Genomic DNA, 24,540 nt, shown 5'->3' on the forward strand with positions numbered 1-24,540 from the left:
CTCACTGTTCAAATAAACCTACCATTAAAATTATAGACTGATAATTTCTTTGTCAGTGGGCAAACGTACAAAATCAGCAGCAGATCAAATACTTTTTTCCCTCACTGTAAACTGTAGTAGTTACATAGATCCAAGACCTGTGACAATCAAACAGGACCAGACAAGTTTACATTTTGGACCTGAATACGAAAGGGACCTGTGAAGACCTCTGCTTTGAAGTACTCCATCCATCACCTCTCATTAATAGTCACATGGGATTACAGTCAGTACCACAGCCTAACAAGTAACCTAATTGCAGAATGGGTTTATGCTAATCACATAGAATACTGTACTCTACCGTACACTTTAGTTAGGGTCAATCTTTCTATTTTGTTGGTGTTATTAGATTATTAAACTTTAGATGATTATATGAGTTTATTAGTCACATGCACAGGGACACACATGTACTTGCAGGGTACAGTGAAATGATTAAGCTCCATCAGTGCAGGTCAAAAAGAGAAGTGAATGAAACAATCATAAATAAACATAATAATAATATATACATATTTACAACAGTAACAATGGTAAATGTCCATTGGGGAGTGGGGGCAGGGTAAATGTCCATTGGGGAGTGGGGGCAGGGTAAATGTCCATGGAGGGTGGGGGGGTAGGTGCCTTGTGGTGGCTATTGAGCAGCCTGATGGTCTGGGGTAGAAGCTATTGGCCACTGACAGTTTTTTTCCACGATGCTCCTATACTGCCTGAGTCTGAGTGATGGAAGCAGGGAGAACAGGCCATGGTTCGGGTGGGTGAGGTCATTTAGGAACTTCTTGGCCTTCCTGCGACACTGGTGCTGTAGGTGTCCTGGAGGGCAGGCAGTGTTCACCCAATGGTGCGTTCCACCCTCTGTAGAGCCTTGCGGTCAGTGGCGGTGGAGCTGCCGTACCAGGCTGTGATGCAGCTCGACAGTATGTTCTCAATGGTGTTCCTGTAGGAAACTGCGAGGGCCCTCGGGGAAAGGGCACATTTCGAGTCGCTGTCGTGCCTTCTTCACAACGGTGTCCGTGTAGTTTGACCATTTCAGCTTCTTGGAGATTTGTACGCGGAGGAACTTGAAGATTTTGACCATATCGAAGTCGGCCCCGTTGATGAGAATGGGGCGTGCTCAACCTGGTTCCTCCTGAAGTCCACAATCAGCTCCTTTGTTTTGCTGACGTTGAGAAAGACATTGTTTACCTGACACCACACTGTCAAAGGGTCTACCTCCTCTCTGTAGGCTGTCTCGTCGCTGTTGGTGATCAGGCCTACTACTATCGTGTCGTCAGAGAACTTGATGGTGGAGTTGTAACTGTGTGAGGCCACGCAGTTGTGGGTATACATTGAGTGCAGAAGGGTTGACGCACCCTTGTCGGGCTCCCGTGTCGGGCTCCCGTGTTGAGGATCAGTGTGGAGGAGGTAATGTTGCTGACCTTCACCATGGGGATAGCCTGTCAGGAAGTCCAGGACCCAGTTGCATAGGGAAGAGTTCAGTCCCAGGGTCGTGAGTTTTGTAGTGAGCTTAGAGGGCACTGTGGTATTGAAGGCCGAGCTGTAGTCAATGAACAGCATCCATTCTTGTCCAGGTGGGTGAGGGCAGTGCAATGGCGATTGCGTCGTCCATGGCACTGTCAGTGTGGTAGTCGAATTGGGGAGGAAGGGATGTGGTCTTTGACTAGCATCTCAAAGCACTTAATGATGATGGAAGTGAGTGCTACTGTTCGGTAGTCATTCAGTTCAGTTACTTTCCTTCTGATGACCCTGTTTATGACGTTCCAAATATCATGTTGACATGACAGTAAATGCCTGAAATATTCCAGTTTTAACCAATTTACTTTCAATACCAATACCAGTGAAGCCACTGCACGTTGTGACGTTCGTTTTCAGAGACTCGTGATATTGGTAAACCTAACTGACGTCGCGTGCTTCTGCTTGAGAAGCACCAAGGTAAACCAATCATTGTCAGTAATTTTTCGACGTCAACCAATGGCGAATTCAGTATTTTGTTTAGAGGCGGGGTTTCTGAGAAACATTGAGCAATGGGTTAGGTTGTTAGCTAGAAAGTTAGCTAATGGCTGGGGGAAAGAGATCCTCCTCAACCCTCGCTTCGGGAGAGTTTCAGGATTCCCTGAAGTAAAAACCCCCGAATATTCCACAAGCGATACCCCTGAAGGAAGTGAAGGTCAACAATAACAACGCTAATATACGTATTGTCAAGATAAGTATGCAGGATGCAGTAGCCGGGACGAGAATGCTGACGGACGCCTTCGAGGACGAGATCGACTCGGTGACTCCTCGCACCCCAGCGGTAGGGATGGGGGTAGGAGCAACACCAGGAGTTGGACTCCGGGGCATAGGGATTGGTGTGGGCGGAAAGAAAGTACGATTGTTTGGCGAGCCCGGTGGGCCTCCTACAGATAGACTGGATTTCAAACTGGCTGCGGCTGCAGTTCTTTCCTCTGGTCCCGGATCCAACAGCGACGAAGACGAGGTCTCAGAGGTAACGTTAGCTAGATATGCTAGTTAGCCAGCTAGCTAGCGCGAACGTTCATCTCACTGCCGAGCCAGCTAGTTAGCTGTGGGCAGCCACCCCCTCCTAGGCTGACGAAATAACATTATAAACAACTACGAATTTGCTCCAAACATGTCTCCAGATAAGTCAATTGCTCATGGGTTGTCAGACATAAGGAGAATAGTGCAAGACACCAACATAATTACACGATAACCGATGTAATGTTTTATTTATGCGGCGTAGGCTGTGACCACGGCCTAGTTCGGGTGGAAGCGATCATGCCATCGTCAATGCTAGCTATTAAGTTAGCAATCGTCTCGCAGCAGATACACATTCTCAACTTAGGACACTGTACACACTGGTGGGAGAGCACGTATTCACAGTGTCAAAACAAGCACGGGCTGTCAATCTTGCCAATATTAAAACTAGCTAAAATCCTAAAGTAATGGTGCAATTACGTCACCTTTTATAAATTATATCACATTTAAATCCGACGGTCTTTCAATTCCTCAACACACGTTTTAGACAGCTAACGTTAGTTGGCTACCTGTCCTAGCTAGTTGAGTGGTCGATCATCGGGCTGTCATAAATAAAGAATAGAGGGATCAGATGACAATGGTCTCAGCCTCACGAGGCAGTGCCAACTCTATATAACTGTCCTGCGTTGTAACAATTTGTAGCAGTCCCCTTTTTGACTTGTGCCCAACTTTACATGTGTTGGTAGGCTTACAGGGCACCACCGTTGAGGTTGATACCTGACAGTTGAGCAGACATCGCGAGCTACAACATAGTCACACACAAACCACGAGTTCCTGTTCTGTCATCTGTAATGATGATGACAACAAAACAGGTTCAACTCTAAAATCTTTCTTATGTGGATTAGTTCCCTGACACGTTTGCCCTCTGCTTGTTCACCACCAACCAATCAACATCCGCTTCCATGTCCAGTGAAGGTGTGACTTTTAAAGCCACACCTGTGGTTGCCCTGCCATACCATGCCCCACCATACCCAGCCCTAACCTAACCTGTCTGTGGACTTGTGGTGGCCATGAAACGATGAAGTTGTTGTCTGACTGACACATTGCTACCTGTCTGGCTATTCTGTCCACTTCCTACCCAGGCTACAAAGGCACCATGCCTGCCTTGTCATTATAACTGTTGAAATGTAATTAGGCTTGCATGGCATGGCATCATGTGACAGTCTATGGACTTCCATTATAGGAACACAGTCTAGGATCATGTTTGCCTGGGAACCCAATGTTGAAATGCATTGAATTCTATGTCAGGCAAAAATGAGTGTTTGGATCAGGAAATGATCTTCTCACGACCTGTACAAGCCAGCAAATCTATATTTAAACATTCTAGACCGGTTGTTACCGCTGTTGGTCCTTTTTATGGTAGGAATGTCAGACAATATATCTACAGAAAAGGATAGTTAAATCACTTTATCAAAGTGCCGGAAGTGCGTTGATTTCTGTCACCTGAACCATGCGCAGAACCATGTAAACACGAGCTCGGCAAGTATGCATGCTTCCGGTGACAGAGATCTGAACACACTAGCAGCGCTTTGGACAGTTGTCCTTTTACTTTCCTGTGGATACAATGTCTCATTCCTACCTGCAAAAGGACCAACCACACAGATGACTGGTAAAGTAAGTTAAAATATCATTTTATTCAACATTCTGACAGATTTGAGTTTGTGGAAATGTTCCTGATTCAAACATTAATTTCTGCCAACATATAATTCAATCCAATCGGGTTTCCAGGCAAGGGTCACATCTGTGTGTGACGCATGTTGGAACTGCCAGACCAGACTATAACCTGACAGTGGCTCAGGGCTAGGTAGCCAAATCATGATAATACTGGAAAATCAATCCACTAATAAGTTTCCCATACATTTCAACAAAGGGTTTTATTTATTCATGAGGCAGTGCCATTTTTTTCTGTCTTGTTTTAAGTCTGTCTGTCGTAACATGTGCACCTGCAGAGAGCACTTTTCCATGTCATGGTGTTGGATAGATGAAGGCTGTGGAGCCTGGCATGTTAACAGGGTGTAGACACTACCTGTTGAGCTACAACCTTCTGACCAAACCATAAGCCACAAGTAAATAGTGAACATTAAGTCTGGAATGGATTTTAAGTTCTCGTGTTTCATTTGGGAAATGAGATGGGAGACGAGAGCTGGCAGCTATCTTTCTTGCTCTACCATCTGTCTGTTGGGAATTAGTTGAGGCTGAATGTACAGTATATGTATGATACCTGTGTTAAGTTTTGTGGCCTTTCTAAAAGGCCTTGAGGATGTGGCTGAAAGGGAAGTATTGTTGTGAAATGTTAGCCTAGTGGAGAGCTCACTCCTGTGGGCTGCAGCTGAACTCTGAGCTCCAGGATTAAGCAGATGCCTTTCCAGGCCTTTCCAGCTCTCCGGATGCAACACAGTGCTGGGAACTGTAGTTCATTGATGGGCAGGAGTGATGTCCATTGTTGTTTTTTGAGAGCCCTCTTGGAACTACATCCCCCAAAAGTAATTGTTTTCTGCATTCCAAGTGTATAGCTACATTCCTCCACACAGACTGCTGCGAGTCTGTCTGTGGACTCCCAGTAGCTTTTCCTTACTGGTCCTCATCTCAGTAAAGGAATACAGCTAAAGGCAGACTATTGACTAAGTTAGCTCAGTCCTCTGTTTTTATTTTGAATGCTGTTTGACAGTTGCAGGTGACACATTGTTTTCATTACATATCTTTGCATACTGTAGTGCAAGGAATGTGACCAGTTTGTCTTATTTCATAGCTTTTTGTGAATTTGAAACAGTTTATTACCTGTTGTCTGAAGTTTAAACACTTCATTAATGTTGAATTCACAGGATCTATTCCCTCATTTTATCTGCACTCCCGTCACGTTCCTCAAATCTTTGCTAAGCAATTCTAGTAAACAGCACACTAGTTTTGGACTGGGACAGGTTAGTCTGCATGTTGTTGTGTACACAGACGGACACAAGCCCCTCTCTCCGGCGCTGACCTTGGGCAGCTGCAGTCCCAGCACGGAGCTGTGCCAGGGGCCTGTGCTGTATGTACTGAATTTGCTGCATGCTGTTTCCTCCATGCTGCTGTTCTGTGTTAAAGGTTCAGCTATGGGTTAACTGATCCAGGCACCAATACCGCACCCTCCTGGAGTACCTCTTTACAGCTACATACAGCCCCATAGCATACGGTGAAGACGGCCTTTCTAGCAGAGCTAGGAACTGATAGATATGGTTTTCAAATCAAGACCATGGCTCTCTCTGTTTACACTACACTAACTTCTCAGAGCCTGCTTGGCTTGATTGGCCCCACTCGAGAGAACCTTATGCCGGCTGGTGGTGTTGATATGGAACGGATGTCACTCCATGCATGTTTTTGAGATGTTTATTATGGAACACTTGTTTTGCTCCTTGACCCATATCAAAGTCTTGAGTCTTTTCAGTTATTACACACACAAAGCAACAAACTAATGTTTCTAGTCAAAAGACAGTTTTCGGTTGCAAATCCCCTTGAAGGGATCAGCATAATATGAACCACCATTCTGGAAAACATTGATTTGGGAAACATTTAAGGAGTTTGTACACCAAAAATGCTTGTTAGTTTGCGGACGAAGTTGTGAGGTAGAAAGCTGAGATGGGAATCTGTATCAGTCACAAGGCTCCTACATAAAGGCCCTGGATCTTAGATATTCTATAGCTAGGCTGGCCTTTTGCGCTCAGCTCAGGGTAACTCACTGTACTGTACAGAGCTAAGCCATTCATCAAACAATGGTTCCAGACTGGAGAAACAGCCTCTTCTCTCCCATCCACATCAAAAATAAAAACAGCCTCTACACATTATCTCCATTCATTTAAAAAAAAATCATAATTTAACCATCACCTAATCTATTTGATGACAACGTGTGTGTATACCATTTGGTTTTGAAGTATTGAAACCAAACCATTTGATTTGAATGATAAGTATTTTTATAATCAATATGAAAAGGTAAGAAGCGCTCATCGTTTCAAATAGGCTTGGCATTGAACAGCATATAACACTAAATAGCCGGACGAGTAGCCTATAAAAGGAACAAATTAATTATTTAGGCTATATTATAAGGCTAATTCAATTATTTGGCTGGCAGGAACATTCAGCGCTCAGCTTTTAAACTATTTTGTTGTATTAAATCATGATAGTCTATAAATTGCGCATATAGGCTATGTATGACTGACTTAGAATTAAATAAAAATGAAACCGTGCTTTTCAATTCACTTTTAGAAACAAGTTTGGCCAGACTCTCTTGTGGCTTCAGCCTCATGCGGGAGTTCCTGGAGAGCAGGCCAGCAGCGGAGAATACCCTCTCTGTGCTTGCAAAGCCACTGGTGATGCTAAACACCCTTTGGGCCACTCTTGCCAGACCGGGCAGGGATGCGAAGTTGTCTTTCCAAAAGGTGATAACATCTTCGTCTGCTTTTCTTCTCATGGCCTTTAGATGGGTCCGCCGCCTCCGTGTCTGACGCCGCCGCCGCCTCCGTGTCTGACGCCGCCGCCGCCTCCGTGTCTGACGCCGCCGCCGCCTCCGTGTCTGACGCCGCCTCCGTGTCTCGACGCCGCCGCCTGCGTGTTCGACGCCGCCGTGTCTGGCCCGACGCCGCCTCCGTGTCTCGACGCCGCCGCCTCCGTGTCTGCGACGCCGCCTCCGTGTCTCGACGCCGCCGCCCCGTGTCTGACGCCGCCGCCGCCTCCGTGTCTGACGCCGCCGCCGCCTCCGTGTCTGACGCCGCCGCCGCCTCCGTGTCTGACGCCGCCGCCGCCTCCGTGTCTGACGCCGCCTCCGTGTCTGCCGCCGCCTCCGTGTCTGCCGCCGCCTCCGTGTCTGACGCCGCCGCCGCCGCCTCCGTGTCTGACGCCGCCGCCGTGTCTGACGCCGCCGCCGCCTCCGTGTCTGACGCCGCCGCCGCCTCCGTGTCTGACGCCACCGCCGCCTCTTAGTCCGTCATTTGTCTCCCCAATACCAGTTGTGTTGAAGGCCTTGACCGTGTTGCTTGCGCTGTCAGTCACTACTTGTATCAGCTGTCGCTGCACGTTCTAGTTCTTCAGGACACTTTGACATTTCTGCTAAATGGCCTCTGCTGTGTGGTGTCCTTGTATGTGCTTGTAGCTCAGTAACACCATGTGGCCTTTATATTGACGGAAAATAATTAATTGACGGAAAATATAAAGGCCACATGGTGTTACTGAGCTACAAGCACATACAAGGACACCACACAGCAGAGGCCATTTAGCAGAAATGTCAGTGTCCTGAAGAACTAGAACGTGCAGCGACAGCTGATACAAGTAGTTGACGGAAAATATAAAGGCCTTATATATATATATATAATATTTTTACACCTGTCTCATTCACGCCCATCTCATTAACTAGTCCATTGCGGAGGACGAGGGATGGCACAGTCCATGAAGGGGAGTGTGGCTAATATGCACAATGCACGTCTCTCTCAGAATGTGTGCTCTCCCGTCAATGTGTTCACATCAATTAAGTTATGAAACAATTATATGAATTGTTTGCATTTGATTGTTTGTGTCTATCAATTTCTCATTTACATATATCACCAGTAGTACATTTACCATAAATACTTATTTCTCATCTACAATGTTTGTTTATGGTAATTTCTGTTAATGCATTCTTATTATTATTATTATTAGTCTTTTACCGTTCCTGGAACAAAATGTTTTTGTATAAGGTTTCTTTAGGTAGGCCTAAAGGTTTTTAGGTAAGGTAACTCTATCAAAACGGAAAGCTCCTTGGAAGAACTAATATGTCAGGCCTTTTGGTCCAAAATCAATGATAGTCTATTGTATAGATAATAGGACGAAAATGACCAGAACGTTTAAGAGATCTGATTTTTGGTCTATAAATACTTGGCTACAATGACATTTAGCTAGCTACCCACCTCGTTCCTTTCTGTTAGCATCTGCATGTAGTACACCACCATGCTTTTGGGATACGTGTCTTTTCAGATTCCACAATGATTCTTTATTTGTAGACACTCCCTCTCTTGGTCCTCCTCTTTGTAAGTCACCTTGATTTTGCACCTCTGTGTTTTATCAGCTTCTTGATGAAGTGTTTAGCAAACTCCATGACAGTAGCTAAAGCAAGGGGCTAAAGCAGCACGCAAGTAGCCTGCAAATGCATGCTGGGCCGGGTATGCCCTCAGCTTGTGAAGTGAGCGCTACTGGAGCGAAATTTGAACGGGCTAGAAGGCCGACCCTCCAGCCTTGGGGGAACATGCCCCGAGCTCCAGTCAAATTGGGCACTCCTCTACATTCTGCTCACATACTCTGGAGTGGTGTCACTTTTCCTCCAACTCTAGCAAACACTGCTGATTAAACTAACTGCATTCTAAACTGAAGATCATGGTTATTGGAGTCAGGTATGTTTGGTATTTTATTAGGATCCCCATTAGCTGTTGCAAAAGCAGCAGCTACTCTTCCTGAGGTCCACACAAAACATGAAACATAATACAGAATGACATAATACAGAACATCAATAGAGAAGAACAGCTCAAGGACAGAACTACATACATTTAGCTGGGGCTGGGGGGAAAGTGTGACACCAATCAGGCCCCTGAGGACTGGAGTTGTCCATCTTTGATCTAAAGCAACTCCCAGCACAGTGAATGCATACATTTTCAGTAGTGATGCACCGAAATGACATTTTTGACCGATATCTGATGTTTTCCTTGCCAAAAAAAACAATACCGGTAATCGATATAAAACATTTTTTAGTGGCCTTTTAGGCATTCTAGTACAGTTAAATAGTTTACACACATGCATGGACTCCAAGAGGCGTCACTACAGTCCCTGGTTCGAAACCAGGCTGTATCACTTCCAGCCCTGATTGGCAGTCCCATAGGGCAGCACACAATTGGCCCAGTATCGTCCGGGTTTGGCCGGGGTAGGTCGTCATTGTAAATAAGAATTTGTTCTTAACTGACTTGCCTAGTTAAAGGTTAAACACACCACTCTGACCAAAAAGTTATTTTGTTGGCATTTACGTATATTCCCATAATTTAATATTTTTTATTTAACTTTTATTTAACTAGGCAAGTCAATTAAGAACACATTCGTCCTTGTTTAGGGGCAGAATGACAGATTTTTACCTTGTCAGCTCGGGAATTCGATCTAGCAACCTTTCGGTTACTGGCCCGACGCTCTAACCACTAGGCTACCAGCCACCCCATTACCAGTAAAACGTCATCAAAACCTATTTCTTTCATTTACTTGCTGTGCGGTTTCGGTGTTCATTTGTTCAGTTTCATTCTCAACCAGGATTTCTCATACTATGGAATGCCGTTTGGGTCTTTGCGTGTCAAATAACACTATTTGACGTGTCAAATAAGCTTGTTGACCAATCAGAACCTGAATATGACTGTTCTTCCCCAAAAACATCTGTTTAGCTGTGATTTAATTAACCCTAATTTATAAGACAGTTATTTGATTAATGATGGCCGGACCTATCTATGTGAAGCTAGCAGCAATATTGATTAGCCACAATAATGGACTTTGCGGTTAGCCTTCAAAATAAAACTATAGCATAATTCTTCTATTTGTATTAATTTGCAATGTCAACTATTTTCAGGTCTCTCCAGAGATGTTTGATCGGGTTTTAAAGTCCGGCCTCTGGCTGGGCCACTCAAGGACATTCAGTCTGGTCCCGAAGCCACTCCTGCATTGTTTTGGCTGTGTGCTTAGGATCGTTGTCCTGTTGGAAGGTGAACCTTCGCCCCAGTCTGAGGTCCTGTGTGCTGGTGGAGTGTTACAGAGATGGTTGCCCTTTTGGAAAGTTCTCCCATTTCCACAGAGGAACTCTGGAGCTCTGTCAGAGTGACCATGGGGTTCTTTGTCACCACCCTGACCAAGGCCCTTCTCCTCCGATTGCTCAATTTGCTCTAGGAAGAGTCTTGGTGGTTCCAAATTTCTTCTATTTAAGAATGGAGGCCACTGTGTTCTTGGGGACCTTCAATGCTGCAGACATTTGTTGCTACCCATCCCCAGATATGTGCCTTGACACAATTCTGTCTCGGAGCTCTACGGACAATTCCTACGACCTCATGGCTTGGTTTTTGATCGGACATGCTCTGTCAACTGTGGGACCTTTATATAGACAGATGTGTGCCTTATCAAATCATGTCCAATCAATTGAATTTACCACAGGTGGACTCCAATCAAGTTGTAGAAACATCTCAAGGATGATCAATGGAAACAGGATGCACCTGAGCTCAATTTTGAGGCTCATAGCAAAGGGTCTGAATGCTAAATAAGTTACCTGTTTTTTAAAAATGTTAATAAATTTGCAAAAAATGTTTTCGCATTGTTGTTATGGGGTGTTGTGTGTAGATTGAGGATTTTTTAAAATGTAATCCACTTTAGAATACGGCTGTAACAAAATGTGGAAAGGTCAAAGGGTCTGAATACTTTCCGAATGCAGTGTATCTGAAGCCTTGGCTTGACGGAGTCTTCCTCAATGCCCAGACCGTGTCTGTAATAAGGCCTCTGTGCCAATTTGAACGTGTCAGGCAGTTGGAGGGATGGATTTCACATCAGACCTGAAGAGACACCTCAGTGTGTACAGAATATCTAGGTCAACAAGTAGAAAAACTAACACAGGCCAGAGGCCTACATATAGGACAGGAACTCCTTGAGAAATGACAGAGGGAGGTTTTTTCCCTGTCCCTGCCTGCCTTACAGCGGTCCCGCGGTTCATGCTAACCCTTACAGCGGTCCCGCGGTTCATGCTAACCCTTACAGCGGTCCCGCGGTTCATGCTAACCCTTACAGCGGTCCCGTAGTTGGTTGACCTGTAAAAAGTCAGAGCCTATTTAATAGGTCTCGAGCAGGGTACCGATTTTATTGGAGGACCAACAAAAAGCCGATACCGATTAATCGGACAATAAAAATATATATAAAAAAAATATATGTGTATGTATATATGTATATGTGTATATATATGTGTGTGTGTGTGTGTATATATATGCTCTCACCACTGGTGTCCCCCAGGGCTCTGTTCTAGGCCCTCTCCTATTCTCGCTATACACCAAGTCACTTGGCTCTGTCATATCCTCACATGGTCTCTCCTATCATTGCTATGCAGACGACACACAATTAATCTTCTCCTTTTCCCCTTCTGATAACCAGGCGGCGAATCGCATCTCTGCATGTCTGTCAGACATATCAATGTGGATGACGGATCACCACCTCAAGCTGAACCTCGGCAAGACGGAGCTGCTCTTCCTCCCGGGGAAGGACTGCCCGTTCCATGATCTCGCCATCACGGTTGACAACTCCCTTGTGTCCTCCTCCCAGAGTGCTAAGAACCTTGGTGTGATCCTGGACAACACCCTGTCGTTCTCCACTAACATCAAGGCGGTGACCCGATCCTGTAGGTTCATGCTCTACAACATTCGCAGAGTACGACCCTGCCTCACACAGGAAGCGGCGCAGGTCCTAATCCAGGCACTTGTCATCTCCCGTCTGGATTACTGCAACTCGCTGTTGGCTGGGCTCCCTGCCTGTGCCATTAAACCCCTACAACTCATCCAGAACGCCGCAGCCCGTCTGGTGTTCAACCTTCCCAAGTTCTCTCACGTCACCCCGCTCCTCCGCTCTCTCCACTGGCTTCCAGTTGAAGCTCGCATCCGCTACAAGACCATGGTGATTGCCTACGGAGCTGTGAAGGGAACGGCACCTCCATACCTTCAGGCTCTGATCAGGCCCTACACCCAAACAAGGGCGCTGCGTTCATCCACCTCTGGCCTGCTGGCCCCCCTACCTCTGAGGAAGCACAGTTCCCGCTCAGCCCAGTCAAAACTGTTGCTGCTCTGGCACCCCTATGGTGGAACAAGCTCCCTCACAACGCCAGGACAGCGGAGTCAATCACCACCTTCCGGAGACACCTGAAACCCCACCTCTTTAAGGAATACCTAGGATAGGATAAAGTAATCCTTCTAACCCCCCCCTTAAAAGATTTAGATGCACTATTGTAAAGTGGTTGTTCCACTGGATATCATAAGGTGAATGCACCAATTTGTAAGTCGCTCTGGATAAGAGCGTCTGCTAAATGACTTAAATGTAATGTAAATGTAATGTGTGTATATATATATATATATATATATATTATATGTATGTGTGTGTGTGTGTGTATATATATGTATGTGTGTGTAATAATGACAATTGCAACAATACTGAATGAACAATGAACACTTTTTTAATACAAAAATAAAATCAATTTAGTCTCAAATAAATAATGAAACCTGTTCAATTTGGTTTAAATAATGCAAAAACGGAGTGTTGGAGAAGAAAGTAAATGTGCATTATGTGCCATGTAAGAAAGCTAACATTTAAGTTCCTTGCTCAGAACATGAGAACATATGAAAGCTGGTGGTTCCTTTTAACATGAGTCTTCAATATTCCCAGTTAAGAAGTTTTATGTTGTAGCTTTTATAGGAATTATGGCGCGTTGACTATTTCTCTCTCTACCATTTGTATTATATATACCTTTGACTATTGGATGTTCTTGTAGGCACTATAGTATTGCCAGCCTAATCTCAGGAGTTGATAGGCTTGAAGTCATAAACAACGCTGCGCTTCAAGTATTGCGGAAAGCTGCTGGCAAATGGAGGAAAGTGCTGTTTAAATGAATGCTTACGAGCCTGCTGCTGCCTACCACCACTCAGTCAGACTGCTCTATCAAATCATAGACTTAATTATAATAAACACACAAATACAAGCCTTAGTTTCTGGATTTGACCATATTAATGACCTATCATTTCAAAAACAAAACGTTTATTTCAGTGAAATAAGTTCCATATTTTATCGAACAGGTGGCAACCCAAAGTCTAAATATTGCTGTTACATTGCACATCATTCAATGTTATGTCATAATTATGTACAATTCTGGCAAATTAATTACGGTCTTTTTTTAGAAAGAAATGGTCTTCACACAGTTCGCAACGAGCCAGGCGGCCCAAACTGCTGCATATACCCTGACTGCTTGCACTGAACGCAAGAGAAGTGACACAATTTCCCTACTTGATATTGCCTGCTAACATCAATTTCTTTTAACTAAATATGCAGGTTTAAAAAAATATTTACTTGTGTTTTGATTTTAAGAAAGGCATTGATGTTTATGGTTAGGTACATTTGTGCAACGATTGTGCTTTTTTGTGAATGCGCTTTTGTTAAATCATCACCCGTTTGGCGAAGTTGAAGTAGGCTGTGATTCAATGATAAATTAACAGGCACTGCATGAATTATATGCAACGCAGGACAAGCCAGTTAGTTAACCTATTAATATCATCAACCATGTGTAGTTAACTAGTGATTTTGTTAGGATTAATAGTTTTTTATAAGATAAGTTTAATGCTAGCTAGCAACTTACCTTGGCGCCTTGCAGCCACAAGGTTCTTTTGATGCTGCACTCGCATAACAGGTGGTCAGCCTGCCACGCAGTCTCCTCGTGGATTGCAATGTAATCGGCCATGCCAATATTAATCAGTCGTCCTCTAGCTTGGTGGGCCAAAATATAGTCTGTGGTGGGCCCCAAACCTCTGGGCTTGGTGGGCCAAAATATAGTCTGGTTGGTCGCGTAATAAACATGACCTTTTCCTGGTCAGGTCACGCATTCAGGAAAAACTTGAAGCTTGGCTAAAAGTCTTCTGCATGCTTGGTTTCGGTTGGCAGCTAACCGAATGAGTGTGCTCGCATACTCCCTTTAAAAGACCTTCGCTTGAAAAACCAGAAAAGGCTGCAATAGTCCTGTTTGTCCATCTCGAGATGTCGTAGCCAGTATACACTTCCTCAAAATAGTCAGAATTAATGTAAGAACTCAGGAAATCGTTTATGCCAAGGCAGTCTTACTTGCTCAATTTTACATCTAACAAGTGAAAAAATGTGCATGAAAATGATTAGTCTCTCGTTGAATGACAACAAACGCTTAATTGAAGAATCCCTACTGTTGACCAATTTCCGACGAAGGGGCGTATACTTCGGCTACCGACGTCAGCTTGCCTTGAGAAGATGTTTTGTGTACATGAACAGCCGAAAATAATAACATATAAAAAACCTTGCCGAAGACCAAAATGTCACAATGTGGTCATAAATATATCCAGTCATGCAAATAAGTCTGGGTTTGCGGAGGACACCAGTCAACCTGAAGAGCTGTGCTAGTTTACATTAGACTCCAGTCTTAGGTCTTATTTAACTCTGTTCATCAACAACTATGGATACAGATTTTTAAGCAATATAATATTAGACATTTTTGGGGTCGGTTGCAGATCAAGATGCAACATCAAGAGTGAGTTGTCCCTGTCTGCTGTTATGTGCTTTATATGTTGTGCTTTGCTTACACTTGTCTCTCTCCCCCTTCTCCTTACCCCAGGTGGAGTCATTTATCTTGGACCAGGAGGACTTGGAGAACCCAATCATGAAGACGGCCTCGGAGTTGCTTTTGTCCAGCGCCACAGACGGGGTGGACCTCCGCACCGTCGACCCAGAGACACAGGCCCGCCTCGAGGCCCTGCTAGAAGCTGCAGGTACGACCTCTAAACCCTGACCTAGACGCAGAGACCTAGGCCCCGCCTCAAGGCCCTGCTAGAGGCTGGAAGTACGACTCTGGGCCCTAACCCTGACCCATGTTGTTCAGAACCCAACTGGGCCCAATCCCACTATTCAGCCCTGTCCCAAAGTCAATTCAAACTCACTTCACCTTAAGATTTAGGCCTAGTACCCCATCCAAACCAATTCTATCTAACCCTACTTGACATGAAAGGACCCCTCCAGCAACCCCATTCCACCCTACCAGATCCCAGCTCGCCCCCTCTAGTACTTCCCACAAACCTGACACCTTGCCTTGCAGACTGTCACAGTTCTGTTTGATCCATTGAAGTGAATGTGTGGTTATCTGCATCTAACACAGCATAGCTGTCACCCACCATCCGACCACGTTAGATCACTGATTACTTCAGGGGAAGGACGAAGGCAGGAGGCGTTTCAAACAGGAGAAAAGCCAGAAAGAGAGAGGTCCATGTTTCTAATGTCAACATGTGGATGTCTGTGTTAGTGTGTGCTCGCATGTGCGTAGCCTACATGTGTCTGGCTCTTGACTGTTGTAGTGTAGTGGTAGAGCAGGTGCTTATGGGTAAACGTGTGTGTTATATGGACCAGGGTGTGTCTAGGTTTTACAGTAGGTAACAGTATTCAATTATCTTAAAAAGCTTTTTGTTAAATATCAACACGACACAAAATGCAAATTACCGTAATTTCCGGACTATTAAGCGCACCTGAATATAAGCCGCACCCACTGAATTAAAAAAAAATATTACTTTGAACATAAATAAGCCGCACATGTCTATAAGCCGCAGGTGCCTCCCGGTACATTGAAACAAATGAACTTTACACAGGCTTTAACGAAACACGGCTTGTAACCAAAAAAAATAGGCTTTAACCAAACAGGCTTGTAACAAAAAATAAAAAAATAGCAGTAAGCTTTAGTTGTCTTTTTGTCAATTCCTCACGCTGCGGTTTCCAACGTCTTATCATCGACTCATTAAGACCAAGCTCCCGTGCAGCAGCTCTATTTCCTTTTCCAACAGCCAGATCAATCGCCTTCAACTTGAAAGCTGCATCATATGCATTTCTCCGTGTCTTTGCCATGATGAGGGTGACAAAATGACTACTGTAATCAGAATGATGGGAAGTTTGAGAGCGCTCGATTTAATCTAAACAGTAAACAAAAAAGTTGTTTGACCTTAACCCGTTCGGCAATTTCATTGGTCTAATGAAAGCTTCATGCCGCCAAAAAACTTAGCACGTCACAGAATGTGTTTTTTTTAGAGAAAAAAAATTTAAAGCGGGAAAAATCCATATATTAGCCGCGTCATTGTTTAAGCCGCGAGGTTAAAAGCCTGGGAAAAAAGTTGCGGCTTATAGTCCGGAATTTACGGTACAGGAAAATGTCAATGTAGTTTTCTCTTCTCTCTCTCTGAGACACAGGCCATGTCCAAAATGGCACCCTATTCCCTATCCCACAGGTCTATGGTTCCTGATTTAAAAAGTAGTTCACTATATAGGGAATAGGCTGCAGTTTCTGTGCTGCATTAATGATTTATTCCATCAAGTCAATTGAGAACCAATTCTCATTTAGAATGACAACCTGGCCGAAATGCATAACATTACAGCAAAGAACAGGACAACACACAATACCACAAAGTGAACACACTATATACAGAGAGAAGGTACAAATGCATAAAATATACAACGTTTACAGTCTCAGGTCAGTTAGGATCACCACTTTATTTTAAGAATGTGAAATGTCAGAATAATACTAGTGATTTATTTCAGCTTTTATTTATTTCAAAATCAAATCAAATGTATTTTTATATAGCCCTTCGTACATCAGCTGATATTCTCAAAGTGCTGTACAGAAACCCAGCCTAAAACCCCAAACAGCAAGCAAAGCATGTGAAAGAAGCACGGTGGCTAGGAAAAACTCCCTAGGAAAAACTCCCTAGAAAGGCCAAAAACCTAGGAAGAAACCTAGAGAGGAACCAGGCTATGAGGGGTGGCCAGTCCTCTTCTGGCTGTGCAGGGTGGATATTATAACAGAACATGGTCAAAATGTTAAAATGTTCATAAATGACCAGCATGGTCAAATAATAATAATCATAGTAGTTGTCGAGGGTGCAACAAGCACGTCCGGTGAACAGGTCAGGGTTCCATAGCCGCAGGCAGAACAGTTGAAACTGGAGCAGCAGCACGGCCAGGTGGACTGGGGACAGCAAGGAGCCATCATACCAGGTAGTCCTGAGGCATGGTCCTAGGGCTCAGGTCCTCCGAGAGAAAGACAGAAAGAGAGAAAGAGAGAATTAGAGAGAGCATATTTAAATTCACACAGGACACTGGAAAAGACAAGAGAAATACTCCAGATGTAACAGACTGACCCTAGCCCCCCGACACATAAACTACTGCAGCATAAATACTGGAGGCTGAGACAGGAGGGATCAGAAGACACTGTGGCCCCATCCGATGATACCCCGGACAGGGCCAAACAGGCAGGATATAACCCCACCCACTTTGCCAAAGCACAGCCCCCACACCACTAGAGGGATGTCTCCAACCACCAACTTACCGTCCTAAGACAAGGCCGAGTATAGCCCACAACGATCTCCGCCATGGCACAACCCAAGGGGGGGGCGCCAACCCAGACAGGAAGACCACGTCAGTGACTCAACCCACTCAAGTGACGCACCCCTCCCATGGACGGCATGGAAGAACACCAGTAGGCCAGTGACTCAGCCCCTGTAAAAGGGTTAGAGGCAGAGAATCCCAGTGGAAAGAGGGGAACCGGCAAGGCAGAGACAGCAAGGGCGGTTCGTTGCTCCAGCCTTTCCGTTCACCTTCACACTCCTGGGCCAGACTATACTTAATCATAGGACCTACTGAAGAGATAAGTCTTCAGTAAAGACTTAAAGGTTGAGACTGAGTCTGCGTCTCTCACATTGGTAGGCAGACCATTCCATAAAAATTGAGCTCTATAGGAGAAAGCCCTACCTCCAGCCGTTTGCTTAGAAATTCTAGGGACAATTAGGAGGCCTGCGTCTTGTGACCGTAGCGTACGTGTAGGTATGTACGGCAGGACCAAATCGGAAAGATAGGTAGGAGCAAGCCCATGTAATGCTTTGTAGGTTAGCAGTAAAACCTTGAAATCAGCCCTTGCCTTAACAGGAAGCCAGTGTAGGGAGGCTAGCACTGGAGTAATATGATCAAATTTTTGGGTTCTAGTCAGGATTCTAGCAGCCGTATTTAGCACTAACTGAAGTTTATTTAGTGCTTTATCCGGGTAGCCGGAAAGTAGAGCATTGCAGTAGTCCAGCCTAGAAGTAACAAAAGCATGGATTAATTTTTCTGTGTTTTTTTGGACAGAAAATTTCTGATTTTTGCAATGTTACGTAGATGGAAAAAAGCTGTCCTTGAAACAGTCTTGATATGTTCTTCAAAAGAGAGATCAGGGTCCAGAGTAACGCTGAGGTCCTTCACAGTTTTATTTGAGACGACTGTACAACCATCCAGATTAATTGTCAGATTCAACAGAAGATCTCTTTGTTTCTTGGGACCTAGAACAAGCATCTCTGTTTTGTCCGAGTTTAAAAGTAGAAAGTTTGCAGCCATCCACTTCTTTATGTCTGAAACACAGGCTTCTAGCGAGGGCAATTTTGGGGCTTCACCATGTTTCATTGAAATGTACAGCTGTGTGTCGTCCGCATAGCAGTGAAATTTAACATTATGTTTTCGAATGACATCCCCAAGAGGTAAAATATATAGTGAAAACAATAGTGGTCCTAAAACGGAACCTTGAGGAACACCGAAATTTACAATTGATTTGTCAGAGGACAAACCATTCACAGAGACAAACTGATATCTTTCCGACAGATAAGATCTAAACCAGGCGAGAACTTGTCCATGTAGACCAATTTGGGTTTCCAATCTCTCCAAAAGAATGTGGTGATCGATGGTATCAAAAGCGGCACTAAGATCTAGGAGCACGAGGACAGATGCAGAGCCTCGGTCTGACGTCATTAAAAGGTCATTTACCACCTTCACAAGTGCAGTCTCAGTGCTATGATGGGGTCTAAAACCAGACTGAAGCGTTTCGTATACATTGTTTGTCTTCAGGAAGGCAGTGAGTTGCTGTGCAACAGCTTTTTCAAAAATTTTTGAGAGGAATGGAAGATTCGATATAGGCCGATAGTTTTTTATAATTTCTGGATCAAGATTCGGCTTTTTCAAGAGAGGCTTTATTACTGCCACTTTTAGTGAGCTTGGTACACATCCGGTGGATAGAGAGCCGTTTATTATGTTCAACATAGGAGGGCCAAGCACAGGAAGCAGCTCTTTCAGTAGTTTAGTTGGAATAGGGTCCAGTATGCAGCTTGAGGGTTTGGAGGCCATGATTATTTTCATCATTGCGTCAAGAGATATAGTACTAAAACACTTTAGTATCTCCCTTGATCCTAGGTCCTGGCAGAGTTGTGCAGACTCAGGACAATGGAGCTTTGGAGGAATACCCAGATTTAAAGAGGAGTCTGTAATTTGCTTTCTAATGATCATGATCTTTTCCTCAAAGAAGTTCATAAATGTATTACTGCTGAAGTGAAAGCCATCCTCCATTTGCGAATGCTGCTTTTTAGTTAGCTTTGCGACAGTATCAAAAAGAAATTTCGGATTGTTCTTATTTTCCTCAATTAAGTTGGAAAAATAGGATGATCGAGCAGCAGTAAGGGCTCTTCGATACTGCACGGTACTGTCTTTCCAAGCTAGTCGGAAGACTTCCAGTTTGGTGTGGCGCCATTTCCGTTCCAATTTTCTGGAAGCTTGCTTCAGAGCTCGTGTATTTTCTGTATACCAGGGAGCTAGTTTCTTATGACAGATGTTTTTAGTTTTTAGGGGTGCAACTGCATCTAGGGTATTGCGCAAGGTTAAATTGAGTTCCTCGGTTAGGTGGTTAACTGATTTTTGTCCTCTGACGTCCTTGGGTAGGCAGAGGCAGTCTGGAAGGGCATCAAGGAATCTTTGGGTTGTCTGAGAATTTATAGCACGACTTTTAATGCTCCTTGGTTGGGGTCTGAGCAGATTATTTGTTGCGATTGCAAACGTAATAAAATGGTGGTCCGATAGTCCAGGATTATGAGGAAAAACATTTAGATCCACAACATTTATTCCATGGGACAAAACTAGGTCCAGAGTATGACTGTGGCAGTGAGTAGGTCCAGAGACATGTTGGACAAAACCCACTGAGTCGATGATGGCTCCGAAAGCCTTTTGGAGTGGGTCTGTGGACTTTTCCATGTGAATGTTAAAGTCACCAAAAATTAGAATATTATCTGCTATGACTACAAGATCCGATAGGAATTCAGGGAACTCAGTGAGGAACACTGCATATGGCCCAGGAGGCCTATAAACAGTAGCTATAAAAAGTGAGTGAGTAGGCTGCATAGATTTCATGACTAGAAGCTCAAAAGACGAAAACGTCATTATTTTTTTTTTTTTTTGTAAATTGAAATTTGCTATCGTAAATGTTAGCAACACCTCCGCCTTCACCACATTCCCAGTGGCTCAGAAGTTTATACACTCAATTAGAATTTGGTAGCATTGCCTTTTAAATTGTTTAACTTGGGTCAAACGTTTCGTGTAGCCTTCCACAAGCTTCCCACAATAAGTTGGGTGAATTTTGGCCCATTCCTCCTGACAGAGCTGGTGTAACTGAGTCAGGTTTGTAGGCCTCCTTGCTCGCACACGCTTTTTCTGTTCTGCCCACAAATTTTCTATGGGATTGCGGTCAGGGCTTTGTGATGGCCATTCCAATACCTTGACTTTGTTGTCCTTAAGCGATTTTCTCACAACTTTGGAAGTATGCTTAGGGTCATTGTCCATTTGGAAGACCCATTTGCGACTAAGCTTTAACTTCCTGACTGATGTCTTGAGATATTGCTTCAATATATCCACATCATTTTCCATTCTCATGATGCCATCTATTTTGTGAAGTGCACCAGTCCCTCCTGCAGCAAAGCACCCCCACAACATGCTGTTATATATATATATATATATATATATATATATATATATTACACAGACAGACAGACGTGGACATGCCTTCAAATTAGAGGATTCGGGTATCAACCATACCCGTTGCTGACAGGTGTATAAAATAGATCACACAGCTACGCAATCTCCATAGACGAACATTGGCAGTAGAATAGCCTTAAGAGCTCAGTGACTTTCAATGTGGCACCGTCATAGGATGCCAACTTTCCAACAAGTCAGTTTGTCAAAATTCTGCCCTGCTAGAGCTGCCCCGGTCGACTAAGTGCTGTTATTGTGAAGTGAAAACTTCTAGGAGCAAGAACGTGAAGTGGTAGGCCACACAAGCTCACAGAATGGGACCGCCAAGTGCTGAAGCGCGTAAAAATTGTCTGTCCTCGGTTGCAACACTCACTACCGAGTTCCAAACTGCCTCTGGAAGCAACGTCAGCACAAGAACTGTTCGTCTGGAGCTTCATGAAATGGGTTTCTTTGGCCGAGCAGCCGCACACAAGCCTAAGATCAATACAACAGGTGTAGACTTTACAGTGAAATGCTTACTTACGAGCCCTTGACCAACAATGCAGTTTCAAAAAATAAGGACAAGAATAAGAGAAAGTAACAAGTAATTAAAGAGTAGCAGTAAAATAACAATAGCGAGACGATATACAGGGGGGTACCGGTACAGAGTCAATGTGCGGGGGCACCGGTTAGTTGAGGTAGTATGTACATGTAGGTAGAGTTATTAAAGTGACAATACATAGATGATAACAACAGAGAGTAGCAGCAGTGTAAAAGAGGGAGGGGGGGGGCAATGCAATTAGTCTGGGTAGCCATTTGATTAGATGTTCAGGAGTCTTATGGCTTGGGGTTAGAAGCTGTTTAGAAGCCTCTTGGACCTAGACTTGGAGCTCCGGTACCGCTTGCCGTGCGGTAGCAGAAAGAACAGTCTATGACTAGGGTGGCTGGAGTTTTTGACCATTTTTAGGGCCTTCCTCCACACCCCCTGGTATAGAGGTCCTGGATGGCAGGAAGCTTTGCCCCAGTGACGTACTGGGCTGTTCGCACTACCCTCTGTAGTGCCTTGTGGTTGGAGGCCGAGCAGTTGCCATACCAGGCAGTGATGCAACCAATCAGGATGTTCTTGATGGTGCAGCTGTAGAACCTTTTGAGGATCTGAGGACCCGTGCCAAATCTTTTCAGTCTCCTGAGGGAAAATAGATTTTGTCGTGCCCTCTTCACGACTGTCCTGGTGTGCTTGGACCATGTTAGTTTGTTGGTGATGTGGACTCCAAGGAACTTGAAGCTCTCAACCTGCTCTGCTGACTTTGGAGTAGTGGAAGCATTTTCTTGGAGTGGATAATCACACTTCACCATCTGGCTGTCTGACGAACGAATCTGGATTTGGCGGATGCCAGGAGAACGCTACCTGCCCTGATGCATAGCGCCAACTGTAAAGTTTGGAGGAGGAGGAATAATGGTCTGGGGCTGTTTTTTATGGTTTGGGCCCCTTGTTCCAGTGAAAGGAAATCTTAATGCTACAGCATACAAGAAATGGTTTGAGATCGGTGTGGAAGAATTTGACTGGCCTGCACAGAGCCCTGACCTCAACCCCATTGAATACCCTTGGGATGAATTGGAATGCTGACTGCGAGCCAGGCCTAATCACCCAACATCAGTGGCTGACCTCACTAATGCTTTTCTGGCTGAATGGAAGTAAGTCCCCGCAGCAATGTTCCAACATCTAGTGGAAAGCCTTCCCAGTCAAGGTTGTTATAGCAGCAAAGGGAGGACCAACTCTATATTGATGCCCATGATTTTGGAATGAGATGTTCGACGAGCAGGTGTCCACATACTTAAAAAAACTCTTCCTGGTGTTTATTACGGATCCCCATTAGCTGCCAAAGCAGCAGCTACTCTTCCTGGGGTCCAGCAAAGTTAAGGCAATTTATAACATTTTAAAAACATTACAATACTTTCACAGATTTCACAACACACTGTGTGCCCCCAGGCCCCTACTCCACCACTTCCACATATCTACAGTACTAAATCCATGTGTATGTATAGTGCGTATGTTATCGTGTGTGTGCATGCGTGTGTCTGTGCCAATATTTGTGTTTCTTCACAGTCCCCGCTGTTCCATAATGTGTTTTTTTTATCTGTTGTTTAAATCTAATTTTACTGCTTGCTTGTGGTCATCTATGTTGTTGTTCTTTAGGTGGAGTTATGGGTCAATTTGCATATTATTCCTCTACATGTGGAACGCATAAAAATCATTTTTTTTATTTTGGTTTAACACCATTTTGACACATTCACCCCATTTATTTCTAGAATACTATGTTTTGTCATACACCAGATAGGTACAGTGACGTGGTGGTTTACAGGGTCAGCCATAGTCGTTCGTGGTGGTTTACAGGGTCAGCCATAGTCGTACGTGGTGGTTTACAGGGTCAGCCATAGTCGTACGTGGTGGTTTACAGGGTCAGCCATAGTAGTACGTGGTGGTTTACAGGGTCAGCCATAGTCGTACGTGGTGGTTTACAGGGTCAGCCATAGTAGTACGTGGTGGTTTACAGGGTCAGCCATAGTCGTTCGTGGTGGTTTACAGGGTCAGCCATAGTCGTACGTGGTGGTTTACAGGGTCAGCCATAGTCGTACGTGGTGGTTTACAGGGTCAGCCATAGTAGTACGTGGTGGTTTACAGGGTCAGCCATAGTCGATCGTGGTGGTTTACAGGGTCAGCCATAGTAGTACGTGGTGGTTTACAGGGTCAGCCATAGTCGTACGTGGTGGTTTACAGGGTCAGCCGTAGTCGTACGTGGTGGTTTACAGGGTCAGCCGTAGTAGTACGTGGTGGTTTACAGGGTCAGCCGTGAGTCGATGCGTGGTGGTTTACAGGGTCAGCCGTGAGTCGATGCGTGGTGGTTTACAGGGTCAGCCGTGAGTCGTGCGTGGTGGTTTACAGGGTCAGCCGTAGTCGTACGTGGTGGTTTACAGGGTCAGCCGTAGTCGTACGTGGTGGTTTACAGGGTCAGCCGTAGTAGTACGTGGTGGTTTACAGGGTCAGCCGTAGTAGTACGTGGTGGTTTACAGGGTCAGCCGTAGTCGTACGTGGTGGTTTACAGGGTCAGCCGTAGTAGTACGTGGTGGTTTACAGGGTCAGCCGTAGTCGTACGTGGTGGTTTACAGGGTCAGCCATAGTAGTACGGCGCCCTTGGAGCAAATTGGGGTTAATAATTACTAAAGGACATATCGACAGATTTTTCACCTTGAATGCTGGGGTATTCGAACCAGCGACCTTTTTGTTACTAGCCCAATGATTTAACCGCAAGGGAAGCTGCCGCCCTAATGAGAAACATTCACACTGGGTTAGTGCAGAAATAC

General features: G+C 44.7%; 1 protein-coding gene across 1 annotated transcript in view; it reads left to right on the forward strand.

The window, feature by feature from the left end:
- The first annotated feature begins 2,044 nt into the window (after window positions 1-2,044).
- Window positions 2,045-24,540, forward strand: part of LOC106612132 (ankyrin repeat and KH domain-containing protein 1) — a 60,692-nt gene continuing 38,196 nt past the window's right edge. The window contains exons 1-2 of the mRNA XM_045724992.1: window positions 2,045-2,515; window positions 14,960-15,113. Of these exons, the coding sequence (XP_045580948.1) occupies window positions 2,240-2,515; window positions 14,960-15,113 (430 nt within the window). The 5' untranslated portion in view covers window positions 2,045-2,239. The remainder of the gene's footprint in view (window positions 2,516-14,959; window positions 15,114-24,540) is intronic.

The sequence above is a fragment of the Salmo salar genome, chromosome ssa09 (assembly GCF_905237065.1).
Source record: "Salmo salar chromosome ssa09, Ssal_v3.1, whole genome shotgun sequence".
NCBI classification, from domain to species: Eukaryota; Metazoa; Chordata; class Actinopteri; order Salmoniformes; family Salmonidae; genus Salmo; species Salmo salar.